Source organism: Onychostruthus taczanowskii, unplaced genomic scaffold, assembly GCF_017590055.1.
Source record: "Onychostruthus taczanowskii isolate IOZ18803 unplaced genomic scaffold, ASM1759005v1 scaffold20, whole genome shotgun sequence".
Classification (NCBI taxonomy): Eukaryota; Metazoa; Chordata; class Aves; order Passeriformes; family Passeridae; genus Onychostruthus; species Onychostruthus taczanowskii.
Genome location: NW_024499240.1, coordinates 1,527,677 through 1,541,092, shown reverse-complemented (window position 1 = coordinate 1,541,092; position 13,416 = coordinate 1,527,677). Strand labels below are relative to the sequence as shown.

The window sequence follows — 13,416 nt, the reverse complement described above, 5'->3', positions numbered from 1 at the left end:
GTTTTTCATAAAGAAAAAGAGCAATAAGAGAAAAATTCAACTTGAATGCTCATCCACTGTCCAAAGGAAAAGTATTCAAACATATTTTAAGACATTTTTTTCTCTAGTGTTTATCAGAGTCAAAAAAATGAGTTCTCCAAACATTATTACAAAAAAAAAAAAAGGATATTTTTCCTTTGATTCATACCTCTGATATAGAGATTTTAACATTTGTTCCTGCAAATAAGCAATGCTCGCTTCCTAAGATTTATTAAATATTTGATTATATATCTCTTAATGTAGCTGAGACTTTGTAATTAGTACACAGTCAATTACTATGAAGCCATCTTAATACAGTTTAGGTATATATAAATTTTATTTTCAGACACCATTCACAGTTGTGTAAATCCAGATATTCCGCTGAGATTAAATTAAATTAGTCCAGAAATGCACCCTCATACTCAACAGACTGTGCCCCACCTCTGATAAATATAGAGGATGACACACGGTAACAGTGACACAAAGGGCCACACCTCTGAAAAGCTCACGGGAATAAGGAAACACCTGTTTGTGCTGTGGAAGAACAGGTGGGAAGCGGTGGTTTGCCGGCTCGATATCCTGTGCTTGCGATTACAAAGAACGGTGCTCAGGTGCCTCTCTTTTTTTGCCCTATGAGTTTATTAAGAAGCCGCCGGTGTTTTGCACTACCCTAGAGATGCCTTTCCAGCATCGCATGGCTGCCCCCATCTCTCTCCCCGTGTCACCTCGCCGAGCCGTGCTGAACGCACACCGTTCTGCCTGCTGGGTAGTGCAGGAAGCCTTAATTACAGCCTGAAAATAATACCCGCTTCCCCCGGGAGCCTCCCTAGCTATTGCTGTGCGATGGGAGAAGCTGAGAGGAGCCAGGTGGGGGGAGGCTGGCGCTCCCCGGGCCCGAGCGCGGGCAGCGGCGCCTCCGTGCGCGCCGGCGAGGCGGCCCCAGCACCACGGCCAGCGAGCGCGGTCCCGGGCAGCGGCTCAGCGACGGGGCGGCCTCGGCACCCGCTCGGTGCCGTCGCGGGCCGGGCGAGGGCTCCGTGCCGAGCTCAGCCCCCGCACCCGCGGGACCCGGCGCGCCATCCGCGCCTCTCGCTCGGCCCCAAGCGGAGGCTGGCACCTGCTCGGCAGCCCGGGAGCAGCGTTCGGCGCCGGGGGAATCCCCCTTCCTCCCGGGAGGGGGTCGTGCGGCGAGGGGAAGCCCTCGCCTGGGTCACGCTGCGTAGGAGGCGGCAATCCCTTCCACTGGGAAGAGGAAGGATGCCGAGGGCTCCGGTGGTCCCTTCCCCCGCTCCCCCATCGCTCAACATCGACCCCTACTCGCGCCGCCCCCCGCCCCAGACGGGGCGTGTACCAACTTCCCTCCCTCCCCGGCCCTGCCAGCGCCTGGGGCTCCCCGGCGGGCCACGCTCAGCGGCCGCGAAGGGGCCGGCGGTGCCGGGAGGGCGGGGACGCCGGGGCTACCGGAGGTGGCGGGGCCCCCCCCCCGCCGCCATCGCCCTCGGTCCCCGCTGACCCCTGCAGCCGCCGCGGTGGGGGATGTGGCACGTCGCGGTGCTGCTGGGGTGTAGCTTATTCCTGATGCCGCTGTTTGTCGCCGAGTTTTGAAGAGATTTATTGGCTGGCTCTTGCTAAACCACGCTTGAGTAATCCGAGCTGCTGCGCGCCGTGGTGAAGCCCGGAGGGGGGGAACGTCACTCCCTCTGGCAGCGGAGAAACATTAGTCTTCCAGCCCTCAAACCACCACTACAGCGTCGGAAACTGCCGGGTCACAGCCATTTGCTTTGGAAAATTGGCGATGTTTGGTGCTAGAGATCGATTACCCTTGTAATCTTTCCCCACCCGCCACCTCCTCCTGCTTACCCCACCCCTACCCGCCCCAGACAATAGCGTCCGAGATCCTCCAGGAAAAAAATAGAAAAGAAAGCAAGGAGAGAAAGAAAGAAAAAGAGAGAAACTGGGGGATGAATCTGACTCCAATAGGAAAAGCGTGTCTCTAGAAGTGGTGCTAATGGGAAGAGATTTCCGAGCTCCAGAGGACGATGATTTGTCACAAAGGGTAGCTGGCTCGGTGCTTTGGGCTGGAGCCGTGTAGGAGATCCTTGGAGAAGTGATTGTGCACAGAAAACCGAAGACCTGTACAAACATGCCTGTTCGCAGAGGTCATGTGGCACCACAAAATACATTTTTGGGTACAATCATACGAAAATTTGAAGGGCAAAGTAAGTTCTCGCTTTATATCTATTTTGCTATAGTAGTTTTATTCTGCTTGTGACTAAATGGGCAGCAGCTCCCGACTATTTTTAAGTTTGTAGCTTGCAAAGAAAACCCCGGAGGTAAGGAGGGGATCCCTGGCAGAAGTAGCAATGTTTTTGATCTAGAATACAGATTACTAACTTGAATTATTGGCTAGTGGGCTTGTTTGGGTTTGGGTTTGGGTTTTTTTGGGGAAGGGGGGTTGGGGCTATTTTCCCACCCTATTTCAAGGAATAGTTTTTGTCGTTGACTGTGTCCATATTGTACAGCTATAGAAGTTATATCTCTTACCTTCTTCTGAACCAGTGAGATGGCTCTAAAAGCAGAATGTAGAATCTTGCTGTCTTTGCAATGCCTAAAAAATAGGCTAGATTTATTATTATGATTGTTAATGCTGTTAATAATAATTGCCTTTTCAAAATTAAGCAGAACTTCAGACTTTGATTTAGAGGAAACAGAAAATAATCAGAAGAGTTATTAAAGAGGAAATACTCTCTTACCTTGTCGTCATGACTGCATTTAGATATTGCTGTCAAATTTCTCTCTTTTTTTTATGTAAGTCTAAAATATCTATCAAACCAGTGCAAATGCATCCTCAGGGAGAGTCTGTGAGATCTTTTCCAATGCAGCAGTTTACTACTTGTCGAGGAGGCTGAAGCTGAAGTGTTTTTTCCTGGCCAGAATTCTGGTTTCCTATTAGCTGTGAGAAGGATCACTTGATGCTTAAAATGAATTTAATTTCGAAACAGTAGTTTGATATATGTACATTGATTTAAATATTTTGCATAATTTTGGTATCAGTCTGGTGTGAGCCCTTACAGGTAATTCCAGTTCATATACTTCCATATACTTCGACCCATATTAGCATGTGTAACATTTATATTTTTTGAAAAAAAAATAAAGACAGTGCTACTACTAATTTAACTATATGCTAAGTTGGTGTTGCTACTCCAAGTTTTTATGTAGTGTAGATTTTTTGACAGTAATAATGCACTAGCTACTAAATAGGCAAGTGATAGTGAAAGTTCAACATGATTGAAAGATAGCAGAAAGAGTAAGAATGAAATCTCCAAATATGTCGCTGTGTTCAAAGACGGTCATATTTAAAATTTTGAAGACTTGCACTGTTTACTTGGTGTCATGTAAAAAATCGTTTATAAAGCAAGCAATCACCTTGTGAATTTGAGTAGCTAAAAATTAATGTTATTATCAGTGTGTATCATAGTCCCACACCTATAATTACAATCACAATAGTGTGTTAAAAAGGTAAACAGAAACAAACTAATAAGAGTTGAAAACTTTTGAACATGTCTTTTGAGATGAGAGTTTAGGAAAGGAGGATGGATGGAAGCACAGAACTTCAGTGAAATTTGCAAAATGTTTCCAACATAAAAATCATTTCATGTACCCCCCCCCCTTTTTTTTTTTTAGGAACTTTTCTTCTGTTACATTCTAGATAGATGTATTAAAATACTATAAATTTACTGTCATTCACCTCAATGAAAACCCCTATAAAGTAGATTGAGATGGACTTTACATCAGGAAGACCTTCACTAAAGAACCCCTTCCCAAGGGGTTCTACATTTCCCCAAAAGAAGCTGCTAACTTTTCAAGGACTTCCCTGGAGCTGCAACTGACGGGAGAGCATTCATCATTTGGGCTTCAGTGAAGCCTGAAACAGACAAAATTTTGAAGTCAAAAGGAGATTTCCAGACACTTGCATAGTGTGGTTTTATTTCCTTAAAAAAGGAATTATATTAATCTTTAATGTATTCTAAATTAATTGAAGTTTCTTTAAAAGTTATGATTCAAATTGTCTTCATTAAATTACTGAAAATCTCTTTATTTCAGGCATTTCGTAGAAAGAAGGGTTGTTCAGCATTCATCTCTGCAATCGACCCTATAAGAAATGTTGAAAGAGCACTAAAAAATGCATCACTTTCTTTTATTGCAGATAAAAAATTCATCATTGCTAATGCTAGAGTGCAGAATTGTGCTATCATCTACTGCAATGATGGGTTCTGTGAGATGACCGGGTTCTCCAGGCCAGATGTCATGCAGAAACCTTGCACCTGTGATTTTCTTCATGGGCCAGAGACCAAAAGACATCATATTGCCCAAATTGCTCAAGCCCTGCTGGGGTCAGAGGAGAGGAAAGTAGAAGTCACCTACTATCACAAAGATGGTAAAGTCTGGTTTTATTTTCAAAACTTTTTGCGTGTTTGGTTAGCAGTTGATTGGTAGAAGTGTGTGTGTTGTACTGGCCAGCCCCTTTGCTGGAGGTGTTGTAATTTCTCTGAAGTCCAGTGAAATCCATTTGCATGGATCTGTAAGGGAATCTGCCCTGAGAGTAGTGTGTGTGTGGAGTATGTCACTGCACACTCACTATACCAGCTGAATGAAGCCAGCACAGTGTTTGCAACTCTGGAACAGAAGTTCTTCTCGGTTGGTTTAAAGATGTTAATCACTTAAAGTAATCAGCATATAGGAAATGTACCTTGATTTAAATGCAACGTTTTACCACAAAGTTAAAAGTAGAAAAAAACTGCCCATCATAAAGAAAGCATTAACTTATAAAGAAAGGGATGAGCATTTTTCAGAGGCGAGATGTTGTGAAGTACCTGCATTTGAACTACCGATATTGTCCTAGTATTGCCAGAGTCAAAATTTGGGTATGCCTAGAGTATGAACTAATCCCTGTTATTTAGTAAAGAGTCAATACATGAAGAATGACTGAATCTGATTATGCTTTTTTCCTGTTAGGAGCAAAAAACGAACAAATGTATTTGCAGATTTAAAAAAGCACACACATGGGAAGTAATTATGATACATAATAGTTATATGTAGAGTTTTGTTGTTGGTTGGGTTTTGTTTTTTAATTACCCAGTTATTTACAGAAGCACCCATCTTTCAAATGAATTCAAGTAATTTATAATTGTGGTGTACCTTATTTTGTCTCTTGCTGTGTACACTCTTGGGAGAAGGAAAAGGAAATTCATATTCAAATGCTGAGCTTAAATTAGTTTTGGAGAAGTGCCAGTGTGTTGTTTACATCAATTTTAGAATCACATGCAATGTGCTCTCTCATTTTAAAGTCACAGAGTTAAATCCTGTTCTCAATAATTCTGTTGTTATCTTGGAGAGACTTAAGTAATATTATTTTTAGCTTAGGCTGCTATAATTCAGATAGGACTCAGGCCAACCGTTCTACCCACGCTACCAATATTTAAGCATACCCTTGGTAACTGATTCTCAGTAGAGCCCTTTATTCTTAGATCTGGTTTGGTGGTCTGGAGCAGATTTCGATTAAGATTTTTTGTAGCTGTGCCTTGGACTTAGATTTCTCAGGAGACCTGACACTGTGTGTCTTTTACATATCTACCCTGTGTTTGTGTTAACTTGGCATGTGTTAAAAATAATATTGCAGAAGGAAAATGCTATTGCTAACTTTCACAGCCATCAGCCTGGAGCACTGCTGGGAGATGTGGTAGTTTAAAAGTCCGAAAGTCTCCCAAAACATTAGGAGGGAGGAAAAGCCTTTAAAAGTACTACTTATCTGTCAATTACCAGAGGAAGATAGATAGAGAGATAGAGAGATAGATAGATAGATAGATAGATAGGATAGGATAGATCCTTTCCTAAAAAGCTGAATTCTGAAATCATGCAACACACCATAATCTGTTTAAGACATAACAAAGAAATACTGTCCATAAAAGTTGCCATATCTTACATAAATAGTTTTGAATGCTGAGTTAGAGATTATTCATTGTAAACAATCTTATGCATAAGGGTATTCAGTAACTTCACTTCTATGTATAGTTACTTTAATTGCCTCTATATTTTACTTGTCTAAATTTGAGCATGTGAACTGTATGATCTGCTAAATTTAAACAGGTGAATCAGGCAAAAATTGTCAAAATATAAGATAGGTCTGACACTCAAATGCTTGGCTATCTGTCAGCTTGATTGTCTGTATATACAATTTTTTTTTGTTTTGTTCCACATAATGTTCAATTTCTTTTCAAAATGTTATAGAAAGCCTTAAGTTTATGTGGTGCCATGAAATTGAAATTACCTGTGTGATGAATGTAATGAATGTTAGTAAACATATTCTATAGTTATTCTAAATAACTCAAAAAATATATACCTCACTTTTCATTTCCACTTTTTCAAATTTTCAAGTTTGATTTTTCAATATATAGTATAGATACATATACCTATATATAACGCAGTTTGTATGTTGTAACAATATACAGAATAGTGATACCTAACAAGCACTTCCTCCAGTTTATGAAACAAAGTAAATTTCAAGAGTTTTCTGAAAATGTAAGAGTTAGTGCCTGGTTAGTGGCTTATTCTTCATCTGTGCTCTGAGTGAGTATGAGACTTGAGGTCAATTTCAGCAGTTTTCAATTTTCAGATGTCAATTCTAGAACAGTCAGAAATGTAACTTTCTACATGTGAGTAACCCAAGTTACTCCAATGAACTATCCACTGCTTAAAAGGTTAATTTGACATTTTATTTCATGTCAAGCCATTGTATAATATTTAACATAATACTAAGCATATGAAGGAGGAAGGCACCTCAAGAAGGTGTAAGTTGCTGGAAGTTCCAGTGACCAGAGTTTGTAAAGACCGTATTACACTCTCCTGACTAAAAGCCCAGTGAATTGCAAATAAAACCTTATTCCACATCGCGCTATCATTTACTCTACATAAGCCACTGGTTATATTAAAAATTACTCTAATATTTTGAAGTATAACAAATGTCAGTGGGATCACTTTTAAAGCTAAGAATTCCAGCAATGCAGATATCAGAAAGGGAATCACTCTATAAATAATGCTTTTTCTTTTTGATTCTAAATATCACCTCATATAATTTTAAGATGTCGTAGCTTTGAAGCTCAGCTTAAAAGAAAATTCTTGCCATAGAAAAATGGTATTGCACATGCACACGGGAATTAGGATTCTGATGTTCTCTACTGGTCTGTAGTCCACTTTTCTAGATGAAAGTGCAGGATCTCGAGTTTTAAACATCATGATGATGCAAGACTGAAGGCTGCTGTTTGTTCACTTTTTTAATTTTTGGCCAAATTACTCTCTCAAAGAAGATGGGACAGAAGGATGGGAAAAATTTTGTTGCAAGTTCATATTAAAAAAATGGCAATTGTTTGAATCTACACTGCCTTAAACATGATAGACAAAAGATAGAATGGTCAAAGGAGAAAAAAATTCTATGTATGGTGGTTCTATAAATGAGTAACCTGGATGGAGCCTCTTTCCCTTTCCACTGTGTAGTGCAGGGAGGGTGCAGAGAAGCATCGAATGCTTGTGATGGCTTTGTGTAATTGTTTAGATGGCCCAGACTTGGGCACCCAGCATGGCCTGGGCACCCTGCAGGCCCTGTCCCAACCACACCAGTGCTGCCTTCTCAGCAGCTTTTGACATTTGCAGCTAAAAGCCTTACTACCTGCTCTCGGAGTACTATCAGAATATATCTTACTTTTGGTTTGAATTTCTCCTCTCTCTTTTTCCATTTAGAAGCATATTAACACAATCCAAGCAAAGTTCTAGTCCTCTGTCCTCTTCAAGTAGTGCCACAGTTGGCAATTACATAGCTACCAAAAGAGTTAATTACTGAGAAAAATGTTAATGGGAACAGATGGTGCCAAAACTAAAGGTCCAAATTTACAGGTTCTCATAACATAAGTAGCTCCACAATTGTTACTGGATTTACTCATGGGATTAAAGACACATAAAATTTCTTTTTTAATGTAAATATCCCTTTTTTAAAAGAGCAGTAGATAAATACAAGTCACAAGAAGTATTATTTTGAAACAGATTTTTTTTTTCCAATGATTGCCCATTAGGCGTTAGCATCTGCTTAATTAAAAAATTATACTCTGATATCAAAGCAGGAATATCACAAATTCCTTACTATCTCACAATTTTTTTCATTAATCTTATAGCTATATGATCTGAATTATGCTTGAAGGCAAGATATTGTTTATATAGGATATCAGTTCTTATTTTAATAAAGTTATTTATGGTGAAAATATTTGACAGCTTTTCCTTTGAGGACTCCATTTTGCAGTTTAAGTCATTATTGCATAAATCATTCTTGACAGATGTAAAATATTGCTTGAGGTGGTAAAGCTGTAAAACTTTTGAGATAAAAAGTATAATTATTTTGGGAATGAGAATGGATATATATAATAATCAAAAAGTATTGTACCACACGGAATACATTTTTACTTCTTGTTGTATGCTTTGTGGACAATAATAAAATATGTCTAAGCTTGCAGATGATATCTATTAACGGAAGGTAGGATCATTTAAGCTCAGCTTAAATTTAAGCTTAGCCATCAGATATTCTAGGGTTGAGAAGAACTAAGGTAGAGTATAGGTTTGAGCAAAGATAAGATCAAGCAATTTGCAGAGTGTGTACAAACCTCACAAACTACTTGCTGCTACTACCAGTTTCAAAAAAGTAATTTGCCAGAACTGACTGCAAATTAAACATACTTGCATTTTCAAAGCACATTTCCAAATTAATATCTTAAATATCTTTTCAGCTCTTTTTCTGAGGAGGAAAATAATAATTGTGCAAGCATGGTAATGAGATAAAGCAAAAATGGTATTAAGAATTCTCAAGAAGAAAGATCCGGTCTTCATTTAGGAGCTCATCATCTAGACTTCAGTCAGCATAGGCGTTTTATCACCTGCTTGCGTGAACCTACAAATCAATAAAAAACACAACTGAAAAGAAAGCTGCTTACATGTGTGTCAAGTCCCCTTAGGTCCCCTTAGATTTGTTCTAGCACAAGGGTCAGCAACTGCAGTCTTGACCATAGTTTCAGTGCCTTATCCAGAACTGTTGAGATAGGCCAATGAATCCAATCTCTCTGATACCCTGCTAATGTCGGACTCCTTGACAGAAAAAATACTATCTGTCTGCATTTTGATAAAGAAAGTGTTTCTCCCCACAAAAAAAAAAAAAAAAAAAAAAAAAAAAAAAAAAAAAAAAAAAAAAAAAAAAAAAAAAAAAAAAAAAAAAAAAAAAAACAAAAAAAAAAAAAAAAAAAACCAAACAAACAAAAAAACCCAAAACCTTTCTTAATGCAGGGCTTTTTTCCAGGCATTCTTAAAATACCCCTTGCATGAAATCCTGACTGAAGGTGTTGGACTATTGGAAACAAATGAGGATATCCATTCTTGTGTCTGCAGTTCTGTGTTTCTACCTTAGACTTTAATACTTGTCAAGAAAAAAACATTCCTTGCCCAATTCAGTATTGCTGATTTTACAGCAAGGAGAAGCATCAGCAGTGAGACAATAACTCAGTGATCCAAATACTTCATTTACCCATCCCCATTCAGATAGCGCTCCCATGTCTGCTCAGAACTGTGGGTCACTTCTGATTCACATGTCATGTAGGGTATATAATGATCATGATAAAGAATGGCTTAGATATCCTAAGAAAGCTTATTTATAGGTCAATTTCAATCTTATTTTCCAATTCCTTGACTTTCCAATGTATTCCTTTTTCTTTCCAGGTAAAGATGAATTGGTTTTAAATAAGGAGGGAACTTTTATAGAAAGAGATAGTATCTGAATAAATAGAACAAGATTAAATTGTCTTCTAAATTATTCTCTTTCTCAGTGTTTAGGGTCAGAAAGGTATGAATATATATATATATATAGTTTTAATAATTAATTAAGAATAAAATTGCTGATATTTTAGGTACTGCATCTTTAACAGGAAAAAAAATCTTAATTTGGAAAAATCCATTCTGACAGTTTTGAGTTCCACTATGGCACAAATAAAAAACCTGCGGGCTAGTGGTTCAGGAGTCTTTCACTTCAGTACAGTGTTAAGACAGAACTCTTCTTACACTGGACTTCCATAGGATAATTTAATGTCAGGATTCAGAATGTCACAGGGCCAATTTACACCAATCAAGGATCCCAAATTTCTCTAGTCTAAGCTAAAAAGAAAAAAATGATTGCTGACTTTAAAAAAGTATGCCGTAGCAGTAAGAAAGGTGACACGTTCTAGAGTGAAATGGTAATACAAGGTTACGATGTGATCGCATCCTCAAAAGAGCTTCATTTTGTAATTAGGCACTGCTGACAAAATTTTTTATCTGCTTTGAATATGCTCGTTTTAGTTGTAGTGAAAGCTATTTTGGTTGTGGGTTATGAGACAAAAAGAACAGATGCTGTCAGTCTATTTTTGGTGCCGTTTCACATGATTTATTGTGTCCTCTCTCCATCTTTATCGTGCATCCTTTCTAATGTTACATTATGATAAGACTCCTAATTCCTCTTATTGATTGGTTCTTTCCCTTCTCGACCGAACTGGCCCGTATATCAAAAAGAGATGCTGAGAGCAAATCAGACATCATACCTTACAATAGACACAGGGGAAAAGCCACTGCTTTTCTAATAGCAGCCTTTTGCATGTTTGATATGAAATAAACTTCAGAACATGGCACTTCGAGTAACACCAGTGGTGACATGAGTGCTGTTCCCGCTGGTTCCAAGCAATGGGAAGAGGACAGTAGTGTGGGTTAGATTTTATGTTAATGCTTTCAAGTCCAGTTTTAAAGTGCTTCCTACATGCTTGACTTAGTGTATGACTCAGTCTGTGTACTAGGCAGCCCATGCTCTTCCCAGCTAAGTATGGAAAAAGCTTAATCAGGCAGTATAGGATTCAGAATAGAAAGACAAAGCTGACTGTGGAAATTGCTAATTGACTCTGGAAACTGCATATCTCAAAAGCAATCAGAACTGTAGCTGTGAACCTCAGTCCAGTCAGAGCGGATAAATGACAATGACAGTGGGGTATTCTGGCTCTATAGTTACTCACTTGTTTCACATTGTCTGCAGCTCTGAAAGTTCACATCTCTGAGGTGGGAACTATTTGCCTTATGATTTTGTACAGCTTGAAGTTTTTAGTCTAGTATACTGGGTTTTTTTAAAAGGCAATAACATGCATATTTGAATAATTTCTTGGAAATTAAACTAAAATTTCATTTTGAAATCAGAATTATAGCCATAACTAGCCACTAAATTATTTTTGACCTCCAGAATTTCCACAGATATGCAATTTTAAGGTTCCTCACCAATTTTCTCAATATAGCCTTTTCATTTCTCATTTTGTTAATTCTTTAATACTGAAATCACAGTGAAATCTCATCAGGAAAGATCACCACAAAGAATACCAAAATTCAATCTGAGAAAAAGTCAGAGTAAACAGTGTAAAGGGAAGGTCTTATCTTTTTTTGTTTCATTAACTGGATTCCAATTATAGATCTTATTATACCTAGTTTTGATGCTGCCTTCAATTATAGCATTGAAGTGTTATCCACACAAAGAATATATTCTAGCTTATTTGTTAACAGAGCCACCATATAATCAAAATCTAAGGATGGTATTTAAGTGTGCACATTGTTAATTATTTCATTACTGATAGTGAGTGGAAATGACCAGAAGAAAGCTTAGGCCAGAAATCACAGCTGCATTTAGTACTTGACTACATGGTGAAATTTCTTGCTTTCCTGTCCTTGTTCCTCCATAATAATACATTACCTCATTTAAACCTCTGATTTGCCAAATTAGACTGCAGTGGAAAACAGAAGGTCTTGCCTAAACAGTCAGTTCGGAGAAACACAAGAATTTACTTTAAATACTTGGAAATGAGGATTTATCAAAGCATCTGAATACTGATCCCTGACAGTACCGGCTTGTGAAATCTTGGCCTTTTCTGAGCAAATGCACAGGTCTATTTGGCAACTGGTTGTTTCTGTGGCCACAAACACCCATAAAGGCCTGAGAGCAAGATATCAATGCCTACTGACACAGGAATTAACTTGCACACCAACAGCTTTCATAGAATTAAATTGCAAAGTTTAATTTTTGTAACACTGAGAAATCCTGATCTTTAGGCATTGGAGCACTGCTCATACAGTATACCTTTGCTAACTAGTATTAGCTGAATCTCTATTGCTGCATAAAGAGACAGCAAATTATGAAAGAAACATGCAAAACACAGACAAAACTTCCCTACATTTTTATCCACAGGTTAGACAGGCAGAGACAACTTCAGAACAAGGACATATTAGGGGGTTTTGTCTTTTTCTTATACCTAGGCTGCTTGAAAAGCTGTTAATCATCATGTAAATGTGTTGCATCACTAACATGCGTGTGCTAAAGCACTTACTCCCAGCTGTTGTCAGACTTTGGAGTCTGTACCCTTTTGGGATTATTTCTTAGAGCATTCTTTGCTGATTTTCATTCAAATCAATGCAAGTGGATCTCTGAAAATAGCTTGCAAATTTCCTCCTTTCAAAACTCATTTATGTCAATCTGCTTTACTCCTTCCTCTCTGGAAAAAAATGCCAGATAATCTCATTAGTATTTTGCATGTTCATGGCATTTCTTTTTATACTTTCAAAAGGACATGAAACTCAGTAGTCCATAAATCCTATTGTCATGGCAGTTAAGCTAAAATAATGTTGCAACTCTGTCTACTTGCTAAAAAAGTGTAAAGAAAGAAAGAACCTAAAGTCCATGCCATTTTAAATAATGACAATAAAAGAAAGGAAAATGTGTTCCATTTTTTTCCATTTTAAGTGCCCAGTGTTATTTTTGCTTAATAAAATATATAGGAATCAATTTAACACCAAAGTCTATCCAGCTGAAAGAACAACTCTTCCCAGAAGGACTGTTTCTGGGGTCATGGACAGCATAACCATATGATGTGAGAGAGTGGTAACAGCCTTGAAGTACAAAATCAGGTATCTATAAATCAACATCTGAGCCTTCTCTGTGCATTAACAGAGCAGCTCAGTAACTGGTGTGAAAGCCTATGTATAATGTCAGTCCTGAGCCAGTCCATGCTGGGTTGCTGTTCAGAGCATCCTTTGCCGAACATCCTTAGCCTTTTATTAGTTACAATGATTGTTTACAGCAACAAAAATGTGGGCACCTAATGCACAGAAGCATATTTAGTGTTTTAGCCACAGAGTTTTAAAGAAAATTTTTGTAGATTATGAGATAAAGAACAGTTTGAGTACTCTTTGTGGATGACCACAAAACTGTAATAAAACCTTGTTCTTCTTTATCCTAAAACTTGCAAATCT

General features: G+C 38.5%; 1 protein-coding gene across 1 annotated transcript in view; it reads left to right on the top strand.

The window, feature by feature from the left end:
• The first annotated feature begins 1,994 nt into the window (after positions 1-1,994).
• KCNH7 (potassium voltage-gated channel subfamily H member 7) overlaps positions 1,995-13,416 on the top strand; it is a 208,571-nt gene continuing 197,149 nt past the window's right edge. Inside the window, exons 1-2 of the mRNA XM_041403568.1 lie at positions 1,995-2,237; positions 4,226-4,456. Coding sequence (XP_041259502.1) covers positions 2,162-2,237; positions 4,226-4,456 — 307 coding nt within the window. The 5' untranslated portion in view covers positions 1,995-2,161. The remainder of the gene's footprint in view (positions 2,238-4,225; positions 4,457-13,416) is intronic.